Below are 20,690 nucleotides of genomic sequence, written 5' to 3'. Positions count from 1 at the left end.
ACACACACACACACACACACACACACACACACACACACACACACACCCTGCCAACATATATAAAATGCTATGTGGAAGAGGTAAGATTAAAAAACGTCTTTGAACAAATCTGAGCACTTATAGACTAGTAGCGTTAGAAGGAACCTTACACATTACCTAGCTCAGGCCCCTCTTTTTGCACGTGAAGACCAGAAACAGTCACCTGGGGATTCACAGCAACGTGTAGGGCCGATCGATGTGGTCCTCTGACTCCTCATGTATTTCTTCTCATCTTCTATCAAGGATTACTATGCTGTGGGCATTGTGTATTGAACAGCTACTGCCAGCAGGCATTATAAGCTACTGTACCTACTCACTAGATAGATATAAAAGTATTGATATATTGGTACAACAGTAGATATATTCAAAGTCCTGTTCACTGACTTGACCAGAGAAAGAATCAACTGTTTTAGTTTTCTGAGCTTTCAACACCCAACTGTTAGCTGTTGTCTAGGTTTCTACTGTCTCATGTAAAGACATAACATGCTCAGTCAAACAAACAGGCAAAACTGGAAACAACACCGTATGCAACACACTCATTGATTCAGGCAAGAATCGTCAATGAAGCTGAAACGATTCGGTGAAAGTTTAAAGGGGAACCAAATATTTACATCATCTCAAAGCATCTCCTAATAAGATACTTATTAATTATAAGGTGAAAATGGTAAGGTGGCAAGTGTAGCAGATTTTCCTTAGCCAGGTAACAAGCAGTGACAAGATCAGTGAGGTACAAACCGGCTTCCTGTGCCTCCTGATACAGTTCACTGTGCTGTTACTATGAAATGAATCCGATGAACAGATCAGTATAATTTTGGAATTGCTTAAGAAAAACATTTTTTATCTTTTATATCTACACATAAAGTGCAATTTTTGGTGTTGCATCACTTCCAATGTGGCCTCTTATTTTCCTCTTTTTTGTTGAGCTTTTAAAATACAAAGAATCTCGAGATTTTTGGTTTTTAACCAGTGTGACTAAAACACACGCACAAATTGCTTTGTTGGCCTTTCAGCAAGTCAGTCCTTGGTAATATCAAAATAGCAAGGGAAGTGCTATGGAAACTTGAAGTCTCATTGTGTGGAGACTGTGTCAGCTCCACTTGTCGGCAGGAAGGACTGCTGCCCGTTACACCCTACAGCAGCACCTAGCGCCTGGCTCGCCAGTTAGTTCCGGTAGAATGGGCTCGAGTAAGACCAGTGTTAGGGGTGGCTCTCATCGGGGTGCTCATCTGTGTCTGGCTGAGTGTAACATTTCAAGCTTATGACTTGGTTACTTCAGGTATCTAAGAGTATGAGACTTTGGGGGGCAGGCAAGGTGTTACAGATTGCTTCACTGGGAAATATTCATTGATGTTTGCCTTAAAAAATTTATATTTCTTAGAAAATTGTTTCAGTGGCACCTGCAAACATAAGCTGTTCATGAACATCACTGCGATCCTCTGTGACAGACACATGGACAGTGCTGCACGCAGGGGCTGATATTACAGGTCGCGCATCCCTCCCTAAAAATTCTGTTTTCTTTTCGACTTTGAGAGGACCAGGAGAGACTGGTCTGGTCCAAACAATTGCATACATGTGCACACACACATTTATGAGTATGTAGGAGCTCTGGTGGTATAATGGTTACATTTTGAGCTATAAGCCTACCTCCAAGGTCAGCAGTTTGAAACTATCAGCCACAGCATAGGAGTAAGAGGAGGCAGTCCACTCCCGTAAGGAGTTCCAGTCTCTGAAACCCCCAGGGCAGGTTTACCCTGCCCTCTGGGGTGGCTGAGCCGAATAGCCTTGATAGCATGAGTTTGGGTTTGGTACGTATGTGTATGAATGAGAGAGGAAATAAAGATATTCCTATGCCCCGAGTTTGAAGGAAGTAATGAAGAGTTCAGTATCAACTAGGAGTAGATGCCAAAGAGATCAATAGGAGTTGAAAGTATATCATTTACACAACAGATTTCTTTTAAAATGTTATGTGTACATCAGGTGTTACGATCTCATATTTTAAACATGCTAAGATAATAGCACTATTTCGAGAATGGTGTGGAAGAGCCTTGATGGCTGATCTCGCGAGTACTTTTTAGGGTTCTAAAGACTTCTGAAATTTATTTTTCTGAGCGACTCCCCCCTTCTTATCTAGTGCGCCATGTTCTTGACAGGGACAGATCGCCTACAATATTGAAGCAGTGTGGCTGTCTTTTTATTCACGCTGTACATCAGCTTTCTTCCGCCAGGCTAATTAGAGCCGGTTGTCTTGTAGGATGTGGTGATGTGCATAATTCTTCTTAGAGCAAATTCTACTGACTAGCAAATTATTTTGCTTAATATCTAAAAAAGCTATTAGGTTTTAAGATGGCATTCTTAAATATGCAACATACTAGCTATGATATTTTTTGCTTTAGATTGAAGATGATGCCCTAGATTTCAAATGCTGGCGTTCACTTCTTAATTTATTATTACTCATTTTTATATTAATAAGAATTTACGATTACTAAATAAAGGTTAAAAATCATCTGTGTGTGTGTGTGTGTGTGTGTGTGTGTATGCACGCACGTGGGAGCAACATCAGCTCTGATTTTGAAGACGGGTGGCATTAAAATGCAAGTTGATCCAGGGAAGGCACTGTTGCTACAGATAATGAATTAGAAAGTCAACTGGAAACGCTGCCTGCCCTCTCTGGTGGTTGGTCTCTTTCCCATCTCCTTAACTACGGAGTTTCTTACTCACTGTATTACCCTGTCTAAACCAAACTCACTACCCCTGAGTCAGTGCTGACCCACAGTCACCTCGTAGGACAGGGCACAGCTGTTCCTGTGAGTTTCTCCGACTGTAACTGGAAGTAGAAAGCCTGTCTTTCTCTCAAGGAGCAGCTGGTGGTTTGATCTGCTGACCTTTGGGATCGCAGCCCAGTGGGTAACCAATACACCACCAGGGCTCCTCCGCAAGATCGCTATATCCTTCTCATTGCTTTTTTTCTTTTTTGGTTCCCCAGAAGCAGGTTATTTATTTGGGATGGCATTCCAGAAAGCGAAAATAGCGGGTGCTGACTGGGGGCTGGAAGGCCAAGGAGACAAGTGTGGGTTACCCCACAGATTGCCTCTGTGAGCAACTGCGGTACATTTTCTGTGGTGAATTCTTAGACTCAGTGCAGAACATAGCTCTCACATCCAAGGGTTGAGGGTACTAGGGATTTCTAGCTTCATGATGATTAACTCTTTAATTTCCATTTTTAATGAACAAATTCTAGTACTTATCTATTTTTTGGCAGTTCTGAAGCAACTGGTACCATACCACCCATTCCTCCCTAAAATTTTGTCATCTTTTGACTTTTGGTCAGAGTCCATAGGTGCCACATTTATCACTCAGTGTTCCCTGGCAAGTAAACACTTTTGTCCGAGCGCCCGTAACCCAGGATAAAGTGTCAGTATTTGCTTTTTCAGCCTCCTGGATCATTTCAGCACCCCCAAAGGGGGTGCATCGCCCGCTCTGGGGAACATGGGGTGAGACTTCAAGTCCTCTCCTCTCACACAGTTAGTTCAGGCTTCTTCCTCTCAGGAGCAATGAAGAGTGTCAGACTGAACCACTTGGTTGACATTCCGACGGAACCCAACACAACTCACCAGATGTTGCCTATAAAAAAATAATTTTATTCAATATCTTGGCCAGGAGACTTGTTAAAGCCCAGAAGTGTGGTCCTAATGAATCAGGTGACTCGAGTTGGGAAGAGACAGTGATGAGCCTGTTTGTAAACTGTGGGTTTCTGAATGTAAATTTTAGGCTTCCATTTTAGAAGGCCGGTGTTTGCCGAGCTTATCCTGCCAGTGCTCCATGGTGGCAGCTGTCAGGTCATGTTGCGCATGGTGGAGATGTGTTAATCTGCCTTCGCTAGCGCTGCTCGGCCGAGGATAAATAGAGGACTCCAACAGATGAAGAGGGATTAGCTGTGTGGATTGAGCAAACTTCAATCACAGAGCCAGTGATTTTACAAAGGATTAGCTGCTGCTTTTACAAATATTGATTACTGATTCGCTACTCAGAATGGAGGTGACATAGCTTGCGCAGTGGCTGCGGAGTATGCTATGTGAAGTGTACGCCATTCACACTAGTGGATTGTCACGGGCCTTAGAGAAACGACAGATTTATTATAGCAGAACTGTTATGGTTCAGGTTGTGTCAGCATATCTATGAGAAGTTCAGGATCTAGAAGTTGTGGGATAGCCCGTAAATTCATCTCCCAGGTGGAATTTGAGTACTAATTATATGCTGGCATAGTAATTCTCATGCATATTTCTACATGAATCAATTTGAAGATACCTAATTTAAAATAGAGTCCAAAAGCACATTATTGTGTTATTTCTGTAGTTTCAAAAACTTAGGTACTTTTCATTTTGGAAATGTTCAAAATTTGTCATAAATGTTCGTTTTCTAACGAAGAACATGCCTAGTTCATTTAGACTTCAAAACTTCATTAGTAATTTTCCACAATAAGATTGGTTTTTCAAGCCTTTAATTATGCTCTATAATCAGGTAGAGATTTTTAGAAAATGCAGCAATATATGGACAGTTAAGAGATATTGATCTGTATTGTCCTTTTTCTTAACCACACTAAAAAATGGGAGTGATTAGAACGATCTGAGTCAGGGAAGTGCACGCCTCTCATCTTTTTAAGAAGTCGGTTTTCGTGATGGTATTCTCGTCATCTTGTCAGAAGAGTGGATTACGTGTTAGCGGGTGAGCCAGGGGCTTTCCCGGCAGCAGTGGTGATGAGGGGCACATAAGGGGTGGACAGATGAGGACAGGACGGTCTAGGCAGAATGAGAACATGTGCATATTTGTGAGACTTCGTCTGTTTGAAGACTAGCCAGATATGTGAACAGTCTCAGAGAAATAGCTTTGTATTGGGAGATTGGTCTCAAGTTGTATTATTGTAAATAAAGCTACCTTTATGTAAACCCAAACCAAACCCACTGCCATCAAGTTGATTCCAACTTGAGATAGGGTGTCAGAGGAAACCTCAACTTTCTCTTGAGCAGCAGGTGGGCTTGAACTACTAACTTTGTGGTTGGCAACCCAATGCTTACCTGACAGTGGCACCAGGGCTACCCTAATGTGTTGATTAGATTATGTCTAGACTATTAATCAGAATTTCTTCCCTATGATTTCAAGATCAGTTGGTTTAGTTATGGGAAATTTTAAGTGTAGTCGGTGCTTCTGACTCAACTGTCAGTTTGCTGCACTGACTTGAGTGTAGCTGTGATGATGTAGAAGCTATGCCACTGGCATTTGAAATGCCAGCAGGGCCACCCATGTTGGACAGGTTTCAGCAGAACATCCAGACTTAAGACAGACCAGGAAGAAGGAACAAGTGGACCATGTCTGTGCTTCTAACAAGAGAAATGTTGTTCCATTCCTCTGTCCAAAACAAAGAAACGAACGAATAAAACAAAAACAAAAAGCAACCCCCCAACTTTTTCATAGAAGTAGTGGTTACCATATCCTGAATGGATTCTTCTGAACCTACCCATATGTTCTTCCAGCTATCCACCCCCTGCGTTGTGCAAATGGATATGTGCTAGAAGAAATATAGATGACTTAAAAAAACAAAATATGGGATAACTATTAATCAACAACTTGTGTTTTTCACAAAAATATCATGGACATCTTTCTACATCAGTACAGAAAAGGAACTTCAAAAAGTTTGTGAAAAAATTCCATTCTCTTACCTCCATCAAGGTTTTGAAGCCCCTGGCATCTTTTCACATTAGTGCACACGCACCTGTAACATTACTTAAAATGGTTGTATAGTGTTTCTCTTGCTAGACAGTTTCCACTTTTTGCTCTCCTAGATAGTATCTCAGTGAATGTTTTGGCACTTATATCATTATGAACCTGTGGTTTTGAGGGAGGGTAGCGTGTAGATTCTCAGGTGTGGACTTCTGAGAGTAATGGCCAGATTCTCATTCACAAGACAGTGGGAAATGAGACTCCCAAAGCATTACACGAGAGCACTATCTTCTTCTGTCCCCACTGTTTGCTGTTAGTAATCAGTATAGTTTTTGCCACTTCTGTATTTAAAAAGTAGTACTATTCTCTTACAGTATTTTTTGTTTTTGTTTCTATTGAGATTTGTTTTTTGTTCAGCCATGTTTATGACACCCTTCTGAGATCACCAGTGCTGATCTGGGTACAAGGGCTGCAGCAGTGGACACAATAGTTGTGGTCTCTGAGTTCACAGAATATAGTGAGAATGGGGCATCAATGTGTGTGTTTTTTTCCCACCGTTGGGTAAGCTTTCAACCGCTAACTGTAAGGTTGATAGTTCAAAGCCACCAGCTACACTGTAGCAGAAAGATGAGGCTGTCTGCTTCAGTAAAGATTTTCAGCTTAAGAAACTCTATATAGGCTTGCCATGAGTTATACGGGATTTGATAACAGAGGGTATTTTTTTTTTTGTTTCTTTGGAGGCTTTTGTATTTACTCTGAATTGCTATTTTTGTTTACAATTCATTTTCTTGGTGGACTGTTTGCCTTTTACTGACCGATTTTTAGGACCTCTTTATTGTGACATCCTTGCAACTATTTTCTTCCAGAAATACCCCTTTAAGGTTGTATCATTCAGCTACTTAATGATTGTACTAGTTCATCTGTATGTATAGAGTTCTATGCCATACATGATTTCTTTGGTTTCCACTCATTCAACATCCTCTGAGGAATTTATATTATTTCTTTTATCTAACCTACTGTGTTTTGATATTAACAATAATTGAATTAACTTGTTCCATTAATAACTATTGTTATCTTAATATTAGGAAGATGGATATAACATATGTTTAAAATGTTTGCTTTTCTGTGAGATAACATGATTTAGTTTTAGTTGAATTATTAGAAAACCATGTATTGAATATCTTATTCTAAGATCTTAGCATAGATGAATTAATTTTGAATAAGTCACGTTCCATCATTTATTCATACGGAATCTGAGTGGGATGCGTGTCTTCTGGGTCTAAGACTTTTCCATGTTTTCAACAGGGCACGTGTCCCAAATCTTCATGAGAAAAGGACAGACTCAGAATGTATCCTGTTTTACTGTCTTAACTCTTCTTAAGTAATTGCCAGTGTGTTACAGTATCGATCCTACATCCCCAAACTTGACTCATCATTGGAATCACCTGGAAATCAGTGACACTACAGATCCTGGGCGCCTTCCTCTAGAGTAGCGGTTCTCAGCCTGTGGGTCATGACCCCTTTGGGAGTCGAACGACCCTTTCACAGGGGTTACCTGATTTATCACAGCAGCAAAATGACAGTGATGAAGTAGCAATGAAAATAATTTTATGGTTGGGGGTCACCACAGCATGAACTATATGAAAGGGTCTTGGCATTAGGAAGGTTGAGAACCACTGTTCTAGAGATTCTGATACATTAGATTGCAGATAGAGTCCAAGCATCTGTAATGTCACCAGATCCCCAGGTGATCCAATAATCAGCCAGGTTTGGAAAACTGGGATGTAGACAATAGAGACCCCAGCTTAACTGACTTTGGTGTGATGTTCAAATGTGACTGAATCACGTTGTTTACATGAAGTTACATTAGTTGTTGCATATTGCTAGTAAATATTTTATTCCACTTAGTGTGTCATGAGATTCTTTTTCCAAGTTTCAATTTTGCTATTTGTAATTTGAATTAGAAAGTAAAGCTTTAGGGGTGAAATTGTTCTCTTTACTGGGGAGAAAAGGAGACCACGGCGACTGTTGACGTTAGTTTTATGAACTTTGGTGTGACACAATCAATATTGATGGATTGCCTTATAAGGTCTGACTCATAGTAAATATCAATATTTATATTTGGTGCTTGATATCCTCTATCATGAATACATATCTTTGAAAAATAGGCTAAAATTACATAGCTAAAATGTGTACACTTTTAATCTTATATGTTCAGTGCCAGGGTCTGCAGTTAGAAATTACCAACCACTTCTCAGGAGAAAGAGGAGGCTTCCTCCTCCCATAAAGAGTTACAGTCTTGGAATCCCACAGGGACAACCCTACCCTGTTGTATAGAGTCCCTAAAAATCAGAATCATCTCACTGGCAGTGAGTTAGTTAATGGTTGTTAATTAATTATAGTTCATTAATGCTGGCTATTGCACAGGTTGGGACTGAATTGGAGTGTTATTGCCTGTAAAACTAGGTATTAAGGTGGGTAACAAATAGAAGGTAGCTTCTGTACTCTTCAATTCTGCCCTTCCCAATGACAACCCTTTACTAGCTTAGCACTACATCTCTGTTTCCTTACTCGCTTCCTGTTCCTGTACTCTTTGGAACGCTACCTAATCATTAGCTTCTCACGGGCAGACACTGTAATTTTGCTCCACAGTCCTATCACAGTGCCCGATACAGACTGGGTACTAAGTAGGTGTTTGTACGAGTGAACAGATGTAGACAACTGGCTGCTTAGTGCTATAAGTTTATGATTATGATAATACCTCTCTCTCAAGACTACCATGGAAGATGTATTAGGTGCTTCTAAACTTATTTTACTGTTTCAAAAATTAGATGATCCATAAGTAAAAATTATCGTTCTCATAATCATATCACTGTCATTTCCCATGGGCTTTTAATGTTACACGAATGTAGAATTGCATTTTATCTAAGATCATTTCCTTTAAAATTGCACCCTTACCTTTTTAATGAGTACGGTTGGTGATTTTGATGCGCACTCAGATTTAAGAATCTTACCTTTCCTATCTCCACACTTCACATCTGGTGAGAGAGGCAGTCGTTTAAGCACACTGTTTTAGACTAAAAAGTGCCACAGGAGTATGTCTACTTAGCCAGTCTCTCATTTGGCTGCTAGCAGATATCCTGCTCTGAAGCTGAAATTCAGAAAGGATTAAGCAAGTAATATACTTTTATTTTCAGGTACTAGGAAAATTCTACTACACATTTAACTGTTCTCGTATTGAAGTTTAATTAATTTAATTAGTTTTATAGATTTGAAAAAAAACCCACTAAAACCAGTCAGTCATTCCTGACTCATGATACCTACATGGGCATCAGAAGAGAACTGTGCTCCACGGGCTTTCAAAGCTGAACTGTATGAAGAACTCGGCATCAGGATTGGAGGAAGACCCGTTTCAGATTGAAATGGTCAAGGATTTAATTTTACTGGGATACATGAGCAGTGTGCGTGGAAAGTACCCAAGAAATCAAACAATGGATTGCATTGGGCAAATCTGCCCAAGTCCTCTTGAATGTGTTGAAGAGCAATGCTATCAAGAGTGAAGTTCACCGACCTTAGAGTATAAGGACCCTGGACTACAGGGGACAAATCCATATATCTTCGAGGAAGGACAGTAAGAGTGCTCCTTAGAGTCAGGCTGATAAGACTTTGTCTCAGGATATGTTATCAGGCAAGAGCAGTCCCTGGAAAAGGACATCCGTAAAGTGGAAAGTCATCAAAAAAGAGGAAGACCATCTAGGACAGCGGTTCTGAACCTGTGGGTCGCAACCCCTTTGGGAGTCGAACGACCCTTTCACAGGGATCGCCCAATTCATAACAGTAGCACAGTGACAGTGATGAAGTAGCACCGAAAATAATGTTCTGGTTGGGGCCACCACCACCTAAGGAGCTGTCTGGAAGGGTGCCGGCATCAGGAAGGTGAGGACCGCTGCTCTAGGCGATGGACTGACACAGTGGCTCCACAGGTGATCTGGAGCAGGGCCGTTGTGAGCAGGCACAGGCCTGCTGCGCCCGCGGTCGCTGTGCGTGCGCTAGTTTGCGGTCACCGACCAACAAGTTTAATGCTTGTTTGCGAGCCGAGTCTTTGCGCCTCCTGGACTTCGTACTCTGTAAAATGGATTTTATGGAATGTTGCCTTGGCAAAACTTTTATTTTATTTGCTGTAAAAATGCTATTGAGAACACATGGGAAATATTTCTTGTTTCAGTACCAGGAACTAAGAGTAGTGGTTCCTCCCTGAGCAATGATTTGTATTTATCTATTAGACAAGGAATCACATCATTTTTTGGTATTTCATGGTTTGTGTTGGTTGTCATAAGCACATTGGGTGAATTTTTGGCCCATTCCTAGCAAGACTTTATAGTTTATGGTGGTTTTTTTAATTATAACCTGACTCTTGTTTATTTTCTGGTATTTTAAAATTCATATTTAACTTTTAAAATTTTTGAAAGAACAACACTTATGGGAAAGTTGCTGGAAACAGCACAGAAATCATTCATATTCTTCCCCAGATTCACTTAACATTGACATTTTATAATACAGGTATCTGGTCTAGCACTCTCACACTGATGTTCTCTCTCCGACTCTCTCTCTCTCTCTCTCCCTCCCTCTGTTTGTGCACGCATACACAAAGAGCTCCTCTATGCTTCCAGTTTGTCATACCACAGCTGTACAAATGCCTATAAAAAAGTTTTCTTGGGGGAAGAAGGCTCTGTATTATTAGATGAACAATAATGATAATACCCAAACCAAACTCACTGCTATCAAGCCCATGCTGCCTCATAGTGGCCCCTGTGGGTGTCTGAACTGTACATGTTTACTGGAGGAGAAAGCCCTGCCAACCACGCTGATGGCAGCCCAAAATGTCACCACTATGCCACCAGGGCTCTGTAAGAATATATTAATTTCATACTACTGGAAAAAGTTACTCATGGAAAATCGCTGCTTTTAGATGACAGGAAGACAAGTATGTGTGTGATGTGTGTGTGTGTTTAAGAGGATGTTTATAGTGCTAGAAACCTCTTTTGTTTATTTGAAGGGCAGAAGGGGGGAAATGCCCAAGGCTTTCTGATTGAAATAAAACTTAGGCAGTTGCCTGCTTAAATAGAGATTGACCCGAGGAATCTTTGAAATAGATTTGTTTTGGCAATGAGTCCATGTTAGTAGGACGTTAGTAGGGTAAAGTAAGGGTCTTCACTTAGAAAATTTACCGTTTACTAAGTTCAGTCATAATATCATTTTGTTTATTTATCCGAAACAATTTTCACTTATGTTTAGAAACATACTTATTTTAACATCCCCTCAATAATAAAGTTCTTTCAGGAATTGGAAATAGAATGGCAAAAACAAGCTCAAAAGCTTTCTTATGTCATACACTAGAATATTAACTTGTATAGCACTACTTCAGATACGATCGTGTGTTACTGTTTTAAGGTTTTTGGACATTGAATAGGAAATGTAAGTGAATAAAATAATTTAAGCAATCCCATTCCCCAAATCAAACCCATTCCCGCAGAGTTGGATTCTGAGTCCTTGGAGACAAAGTGGACCTCTCGGCAGGGTTTCCAAGGCTGTCACTTCTCAGGGAAGCAGATTCCCACAGTTTTTGCCCATGGAGCAGCTGGTGGGTTTGAACTGTGAATCTTTTGATTGGCAATTGAGTGTTTAACCACTGCACCATCAGGGCGCCTTAATGAATGCTACCTGTTATAAAAATATTATCCATACTTTAAAAAAATTATTGCTTACAACTCACCCATAAAGGGTGCAAAAAAAAAAAAAAAGTCTGGGGCCCATGTAGAGGTAAGACAGCTGAATAAAAATGAGCTAAAGACTTGAGCTTAGATTCATTTCTTTTTTCTACACAGTTTGCTGGAGAAATAACCATACAAAAAGCATTATCACTTACTCAGACTTAATAAATATCAGTTTTCCCATTATCAGTTTTTTTCTACTTATGTATATGTTTTTTAATTTAAAAAACTTAATAAAAAAGACATTACCTGAAAGCAAAATTTACCTCTCTAAAATCATATAGAAAGTTAAACAAGCCCTTCTTTAAAAGTGTGACATTTTTGCACATATTATCTTGCTGTTTATAAATTAATTTTAAATAATCATAATGACCTTAATTCAATAATACTTATGTATTTTCTATAGATCACATTTCTTAACTGCTTTAGCAGTTTCAGAAAATAGGCTTTATTGAGGTGACAAACCTTGGGCCTTGGCTCTCCCACTTACTGTGTGGGGCCTTGATTTCCTATTGATAACATGAACCCAGGAATATATTGGGGTTATGGGAAGATGAAATGAGATGATGACTGTATCATGCTTTACACCTGTGCTAACAGTTACACTTCTCAGTACTTTGCTGTGTTAGTCTGGGTAGACTAGAGAAATTCAGAGACACTCATCTGTGTAAGAGCACTTTGTATCAAAGAGCAATTGTATATTGAGAAAACATCGTAGCCTAGTCCAGATCAAATCCACAAGTCCGATATTAGCATATATGTCCGATATCAATCTATAAATTCCTCTTCAGACTCATGAAACACATGCAATGATGCTGAATGCAGGAAGATCACAGGCCAGTGGGAGGAAAGTCTTATGGATCCAGTGGCAGTGGAAGCATCTGAGCAGTGGAGTGTGTGGGTCTCCACTTGGCTCCTCCAGCTCCAAGGCTCTGGCTGCCATCAGCATAGCTTCATGTGGCTTGGCACAAGGAATGTCTCACAGCAAGAGACAAACAGAGTGTCTGTCTCCCACCTCCAGGGAGGAAGATCGGAGTTCCCAGAATCCTCAGGAGAAGGCCATGCCCACACAAAGGTCTTATTGGCTATGACCTGATTGACAGGCTAGACTCCACCCCTTTACAAGTTGACAGAAGATTATGTAACTGCCACACTCATTGAATCCATGCTGATGTTCATAACCATGCCATTGTTGACAATTGAAAAAGCAGACTAAAACTTATACTTTGATAGAGAAAAAGTTGGGTTTAATATAAAGATAGTAAAAGCCAGGAAAGAAGATGTAGGACCAATTATTGTCCATCTTTATATTTTGCACTTAAATATTTGACTTTTAGCATGTTTAAAATAAAATTTCCATAAGGTTGGGTCTATTTTTCTTTAGTTGCCTACTCTGACTGGGAGGGAGTTTGAGGTTTCAATCCCCTTCGTTTGTGGTTCTTGCCCTGCTTGCCAGAAAGTATCCAGATTCGGGACAGTACTCACCAAAATCCGAGACAAGGTTTGAGTGGAAGGAATGCGTTTACTAAAGGGGTACTTCAGTCTGGAGCACTGAAGGGCCCCCAGCTAATATAAGGGCTCTGTGGGGTGTAAATTTAAATTTTATTCCACTAATGGCAGACCTTCTGCTATTGGGTTGACTTTCCCTTTCATAGGTGTTGTTCCTGTGCCCCAGGATTCATGCTGTGTCTTTGTCTCCAGGTCCCAAACCAGAGGTCTAATTCCACCAGTATGATGTGGTGGGAGTACCTTCTCCACCGCATTCCCGTTTACTCTCTCCTCTTCTTAAAAACTGTGATGTTTGCCACCTAACACCTCACCTGCAGCACCACCACTAGTATGTACTTCTTGTGATAGTAAATAACTACTCAGGTGTGCAAGGTAGGGGAGGGTACCAGCTGAAATGAGGGACTAAAAGGATTAGTATTCTGAATGTAGAGAGCTGAAGACTAAAATGTGTTTTAGATACAAAACAAAGCTCCTGAGTGTCAACACTTGTGAAAAAAATTGATCTGTTATCAAGGTCAGGAATACCAGATTGACTAGGAACGCCCCCCTCCCCACCCAAGTTTAGCCCTGAGGAGTGTAGAAAATAACAAAGAAAGCACAACCCCACCCCAGGAGGTGGCCAATTGATAACACTCAGTATCCCAACTGTGGGGCAAAAATGAAGCATTTGGGAGGTGAAGGTGAACTCAGGAATGGTTTCGTTCACTATGAATTGAGAAGAAAAAAGGATATTGTTGAGGGACTTATTTCTAACTTTTTTCAGTTCACAGAAGAAAAGTTATGTCATATGGTGACAGACAAAATATTTGACTAAATAGACTTCATAATATTGTTCATAATATTGTAATAATTCATCAATAAAATAGTAGCAATGAGGATTTGGATTCCTTAGAAGTCACAGATTTAAATTGGTCACTGAAATAAAAAGTAAAAACATAAAAAGGATAATGAAAAACATGTCTATTCTTAAAAAAAAAATCTCTATATCACTATATCCCTTGACATATATCCATACTTCATCTAAAGACCCAAGTACACATGAAGGCCACTTAGTACAAAGTCAACTGCAGGCCTAGGTGGGTAGGACTGCGGATTAACAAGTGAAAAGTCACCCTCCCTTTCCACTGGCCCTTGGAAGGTACCTCACACTGCACTCTAGAAAGGCAGATGCTTTTACAAATGTCAGTTTGGGATCTACTGTAGATGCTCGTGTGCAAGCCGAGTTGTCAGCACATTTTTATGGTAAAATTAAGTGCCTCGGCTGATATTTGGGTCGGTTTATACTCTGTGTGTGAGAGATGTGTGTGTGTGTGTGTGTGTGTGTGTGTGTGTGTGTGTGTGTGTAAAAGAGAGAGAAACATGAGTGCAGGTACAAAAGGATACCAGGGAGTTTGAAGCAAATGTAAACCTATACAGGCAGGAGTGAAGTGCTGTAGTTATTTTAAAAGCAACTAAAGATTTCCTTTTTGGTTTGGTGAAAGTGGTGCATGAACAAATTCTAGCCCAACTAAGAAGACAGGAAATGTGACTCGTACTGTAGGCTAGCCTGTTTTACTGCAGATGATTATTATATGGAGTTGTTCAGCCACAAGCTTTCTGTACCCCGTATAAATAAGATATGTACTGAGGAAAACCAGTTTTATAAATGGTCATATGTCTCATGTGATGGTCCCGTTTTTCGAAAGCAGCTGAACGTCTTGGGCATTGACACTAGCCTTCTTCAAGAGGAAGCAGGCAGTGAGTCTTCATGCAGCTTGCATTTGGGGAATGTAAGACATGCAAAATTATAACAGGGTCACAATGAATTCAAATAGACAGCTCTCCTAGCTCTAGTAACTCAGTAGGGACGAGACAGTATCTGGGATCCAAATGTCCCTAGAGGTTAGCATTTTATTCACAAGCTCATAGTTTTTAATAAGCTAACCCAAGAGTTATTACTTAGTAATTGAATTGGATTTGTTCACATCCATACTTTTCTCCAAGTGTTCTTTATTTTATGTATGAAGTATTATCATAAATAATAAACTTTTTATGAATCCCATTTATTAAAGAGAAACAAATATGGTTATTGAATTCAGTATCAATACTGACTTTCTTTAGGATTTATATATAGATTTCAAAATTAGTATTCTGTGTAAAGCATAATTTAATGGTGGTGTTTGTTTCACTCAGCAAAATTGATCTACTAGGGAACTGAAATTAGTGTTTTAATTTTAAACTTTATTTCCTAAGGAAAAATACCTGTGACTCCATAACTACTGTGATACTTCTGATACCAAAAATAGCAATTAAAAGCTGATAATTCTGTGACGAATTTGTATGTAATAAGCTTCCTAATCAAAATACTTGCTCTATTATATGCTATAATTAAAACTTTCCATTGGGTGTATTCCACAGCAACTTTAATTTGATTGGTTTTACTTGTTAGAACTCTAGTACAATGCTGAGGATAACTATTATATTTCTAATGAAGTTTACAGAATACCTTGGAAACTGTTGAAGCGATCATCCATGTTTACAAGTCTCTAATTTCGAATTGACCTAACTTTTAGATGGACCTTGTTGTGTTTTGTCTGCTCTCACTGCCATTCCAACTCACATGGACCCAGGAGGTCAGGGCAGAACGGCCCTGTGGGTTTCCGGTGTCCTAACAACTACCCGAGTAGAAAGCCTACTCTTTCTTCCGTGGAGCAGCTAGTGGTTTTGAACTGCTTACTAGACCACCAGGGCCCCTTCACGTTTTTCTGGGTATATATGTAATATTTATGGTAAACAATAGTCCTACCCTACATACCTGTCTAGCATTAGACTTTAAAATGCCCTGGAGGAGCCTAAAGCAAACTCACTTAAAGCCTTTCTCTGTGAAGACAAGCAGGGGAGAGAATATTTGCTATGGATCCTGAAAAGTCACATTTTAGCATTTGGTTTTGGGGGAAATCATCGTGTATTCTACTCAGTGGGAATAGGGCTGTGCAGAGAAGAGTCAATATGCATTCAAATTCTTGGGGAATTAATCCAATATAAATTTGAAGAACTTTATGTGAGTTCTTTAAAATTCCTAATACCTCTTTCAGAGATTTAATGCATTTATTTATTAGTCTTTGTTTTGTAGAATTTGATCAAACAGCATCATAGATCATTCAGTTACGTAGTATTGCTGCATTTTGAGAGACTAATATATGAAGATAGAGGAGTACAGCACATTCCCCCCTTTTGGTGGGAGGAGAGGGATGAGGCTATAGAATGGATCTGGAACAAAGCGAATAGTCATGGCCTAAAGCCATTTAGGTAATTCAAAGGACAGGAATCTAATGAGATTTGGCATTTGGTTTTTCTAAAATGGATTTACGACAGCCTTATTTTTCCCACCCCCTCTCCCCACAGGAAACCAGTTTCCTCCGATTGCAGCCCAGGATCTGCCTTTTGTTTTGAAGGCTGGCTACCTTGAAAAACGCAGGAAAGGTAAACTAGACTGCAAGATTCTAGCAAACTTCAGAAATGGTTTTAGCCTTCGGTAAAATGTGTGTGGAGCCAGTGTTCTCCTCAGGTGGTTGAGAAGAGGTTTAAAGCTGTGAGCAAATCTGGGTGCCATGATCCAAACCATGAAATACTCATGCAGCTTTTAGCTTCAAATGAACTTGAATGACCAAATGTTTGGTCAGGTTTTTAGTTGTCAGCCATGGTTATTTATAAGTGATTCAAGAGCTACTTCCTCTAGAGAGGAAAGCTGTGTGCCATGTCTGTGTTCTCAAGGATGGGACTTCTCACCATTATCCCACCTGGCTGAGCAGCAGGTTATTCTGCACCGGCCTTGGCATATACCATGTCTGTTAGGGTTGAGTTCAAGCCTGGCATATTGTCCGCCATTTTCTGTGACTCATTTCAGTGTTGCTCTTCATGGGCTGTGGTAATTACTCTTTCAACACCCATTTATAATGGACATGAAATGTGGAGGTGGTGTTATGATAAAGGAAATGAAAATCAGAAATTCGTCACTCCCATTCTGTCTCTCAGGTTGGCCCTTTGGGCCTTTTTATTTATGTTCTATTTGCTTCTCTTAGCTGAATTTTAAGGTCAAAAGAGGCCATCGAAGTAATCTAGGTCAACAGGTATGAAATGAGACCTAGATAATCAAATTTGTCCAGGCTATCTAGCCAGGTGCCTGTTTGATGGCCGCTGTCAGGTGCTCTCTTACGTCTGGCAGCCCATCCTTCTTCTTTACTCTGTTCTGTTCAACTTTTTAAAATTTTTTTAGCTTTTTGAGTAGAAGATATGAAATAATTAGTCATAGATTTTTAGAGCTAAGAAGAACATTGGGCTTACACCTGGCTTCCTGTTATGCATAAGGAAATGGCTGTACATTGATGTATATAGTGTGTGTTATCTAAATTGTATTCTTTTTCCTCCCCCTTTGTTGTAGATCACAGCTTTCTAGGATTCGAATGGCAGAAACGGTGGTGTGCTCTCAGTAAAACGGTCTTCTATTATTATGGAAGCGAGAAAGGTAGTGTTGACCTCAATCATACCGACTTCTGTTGTGTGACGTGTTTGTTGTTGCCATTTTATCCTTTTCGGGGTTTGGAGTACAGATCATTCTCTGTAAATTGAAGACAATGGAGAAAGAACAGCTGCGGATTAAAAAAAGTGTAATATAAGATTAATTTATAATTCTGTTTTGTTCTTTGACAAATGCTTTAAATCCCAAAATGTTCTGAAAAGTTAACACAGTTGTGTTTTATTGAATTAGGAAGTTGAGCAAGATAACTTTCATCCTGCATGACCTTTCACCTTGGGAACTACATATCATCCAGGTTTAGAGTTGGAAAGTTTGTGGACAAGTTAAGACCATAGGATTGTGGGAGTTTAGAAGGGAAAAGTTAGATTAAAAAATTAAATATATATATAAAACACCTTTCTTAGTTCCCTTTCCATATTTAAATAACAGCAAACACGGAAATAGAGTTTTCTAGGTGCTGGGTACTCTTCCAATAAACTAACAATGTTTATTTATACATATTGTATTTATACATATATATAAATGTTATTTATGCATATCAAGGGACCTAAGAAAGAACATGGAAATAGAGTTTACTTGTTAGATTTACAGTCTTGGAAACCCTATATGGGATCATGTGAGTCAAAATTGATTTAATGACAGTGGGTGGATAAACATTGTTCTAAGCACTTTAGCTATATTAACTCCTTTAACTCCCAATAACCCTAGCTTCGTTTACCTTACTCTTAGGAAAAATGAGCCTAGAGAGGTTAAATATGTTCTTTAAGATCACAGAGCTAGTAAATAGCAGACCTGGACTTTGAACCTAAGGTTCAGAAAGAGCCCTGGTAGTATTGTAGGGTAAGTGTTGGACTGCTAACCACAAAGCCAGTAGATCAAATCCACCAGTTGCTCCACAGGAGAAGGATGAGGCTCCTGTAAAAACTTACAGCCTTGGAAACCCTATTTAGGGCATTATGAGTTGGAATCAACTCAATGGCAGTGGATTTTAGTATGTTTAGAGCCCCTATCCTTAGCCACTGTTTTCACTTTATTAATTTAGACGCTTCCCTATACAATTGTTACTTCTTAGTGTGATTATGTTTCACTTGCTATTACTTGTAGTTTTTAGTTCCCTTTCATTGCAAAAATAGCAGATAAGATCTCAGATAAAATTGATATGCTTACACAATGCATGAAATTTTCACTTTTTAGCTCAGGTGATTAAAGAATTAAGAGTTAAGTTAGTGGCTAGTTTGCAATCAACAATATCACTGATATCATATGCAAGTACAGTGAAGGTACCATGGACTGCTAAAAGGACAAACTGATCTGTCTTGGAAGAAGGAAGACCAGAGTGCTCCTTGGAGGCAAGGATGGTGAGACTTCTTCGTCTTACATGCTTTGGACATGTTCTCAGAAGAGACCAGTCCCTAGTAAAGACATCATGTTTGGTAAAGTAGAGGGGCAGCCAAAAAAAGGAAGGCCCGTCAGGAGATGGCGTGGCACTGTGGCTCCAGTATAGGCACATGGTGAGGGTGGCGCAGGATCGGACAGTGTTTCGTTCTGCCCCTCTGGGTCAGAACTGACTTAGTGGCACAAAACAAGTTTGCATACTGTCACTGATTTGCAAATGCTCCGAGGTAATGGTATCAGTGAGATCTGAATGGTAAAGAGCTGGCAGCAGGCAGGAATCTTCTGTTAAAGGTAAGTAGGTGATTTCATGATAAAACCTCGGATTTAAGGATTTTTAAAGGTCCTAAACATTTGTTACTATTCATAGTTTTGTACGCGATCATGAATTTAGATCAAAGTCATACTTTTCGACACAGAAGCATCTTTTGATCCCCTTTGTGGACTTGTAGGTCACAAAGCAAGGCGAGGGTGGTTTCGGACCCTGTGACTGGTTCTCCGTTCTCTGAAGGATCTTCGGAAGCTAGAAGTCAGTGGCCCTCCACCCCTGGTCTGGTAGATAGCAACAACTAGCTCAAAGATCAACGAGCATTATCCCTGAGCCCAAGGAGTGTTTCTTTATTCAAAAGCTCATCCTCAGTAGACATTTTGGTTATTTTGGGAGGGGGGGGGGTGTGATGGGATTCCTAGGTAATGCGTTCTTTGTCGTTGGTATTTGAATTGGTTTTTGATCCATAGGGCACCTCACCAAGATGCTCTCAGTGTTACGCTGCAGCATGCCTTTCCATCTTGCTGTCTGGACTCTGGCTCCTGTTGCTTAAGCTCTTCCCTTTCCCGCCCCTGTAGCACCTCCTCTTTTTAGTGAGGCTCCTCGGGGCTATTTCCTTCTGGCGGCCAGCTCCATTTCTTTCAGATCCACTCCACACACCCCCACGCCCCTTTAAAAAAATAATCTTCTTTACACAATTTTTAATTGCTTGTTTGGCATGATCCTAAATTTTTATCCTTATATCCTTTTCTTTCCAGAAAAAATATTACATCACACGAAGTTTTAATTTTCTTTTCTAAAATCAAGTAACTGATCTTGTACAGCCTTCTTCACTGTATATATGAACCATTTACCCAAACTGTGGAAAGAACTGTTTAGATAGATGAGAACTACAATCCTCTTAATTAAGTAGGCACTGAAGGAGCTGATACCACTGACTCGGTTAAACTATACTTTGTTACTATTTGGCAGACACATACTTCACATTTTCTACCTGATTGTGTGTGCCAAAAATATATTGACCCATGAAGATAGTAATGGCTTAGAAAGAGTACTTCCAGCCTCTAGGGTAAATAATGCATTTACCTTTGTACCCATAAATAATGCCTACATTTATTATTCATAGTCATTTTGGGCCTTAAGTAACAAATATATATACAGTACATATTTTATCATTTTTATGAAATAGCATCTGTCCTTTTAACTTCTTCTTCTTCCTTTGATTGTTATAAGTCTCATTCATCAAACTTGTTAGCCTAGATGTGCAGACTTCCATTAAGGACATTCATTCATTCATGCACTCATTCATTTTTTCTTTTCTCCAATAAAGATTTATTGGACACTTCATGGATACCAGCACTGGACTCCAAAGCTTCATGTAAAATTGCATGAGAGGAATAGAGGATGCTATGGGGTCGTGGATGGCAATAGAGGGGGCATGTGAACTGATTGCCGAAATTATATAGTCCAGGAAGTGATT

General features: G+C 39.7%; 1 protein-coding gene across 3 annotated transcripts in view; it reads left to right on the top strand.

Annotated features, from left to right (window-relative positions):
* The window catches only part of SKAP2 (src kinase associated phosphoprotein 2), a 188,718-nt gene that overhangs the window by 92,836 nt on the left and 75,192 nt on the right, over positions 1 to 20,690 (top strand). For all 3 annotated transcript variants that reach the window (XM_004702733.2, XM_045288951.1, XM_045288950.1), the window contains exons 5-6: positions 16,419 to 16,496; positions 17,455 to 17,538. In XM_004702733.2, the coding sequence (XP_004702790.1) occupies positions 16,419 to 16,496; positions 17,455 to 17,538 (162 nt within the window). The remainder of the gene's footprint in view (positions 1 to 16,418; positions 16,497 to 17,454; positions 17,539 to 20,690) is intronic.

This window comes from Echinops telfairi, unplaced genomic scaffold, assembly GCF_000313985.2.
Source record: "Echinops telfairi isolate 266 unplaced genomic scaffold, ASM31398v2 ScPeMD7_23;HRSCAF=83, whole genome shotgun sequence".
Classification (NCBI taxonomy): domain Eukaryota; kingdom Metazoa; phylum Chordata; class Mammalia; order Afrosoricida; family Tenrecidae; genus Echinops; species Echinops telfairi.
Note: the sequence above shows the minus strand (reverse complement) of the source record. Positions and strands in the feature narration are given on the sequence as shown.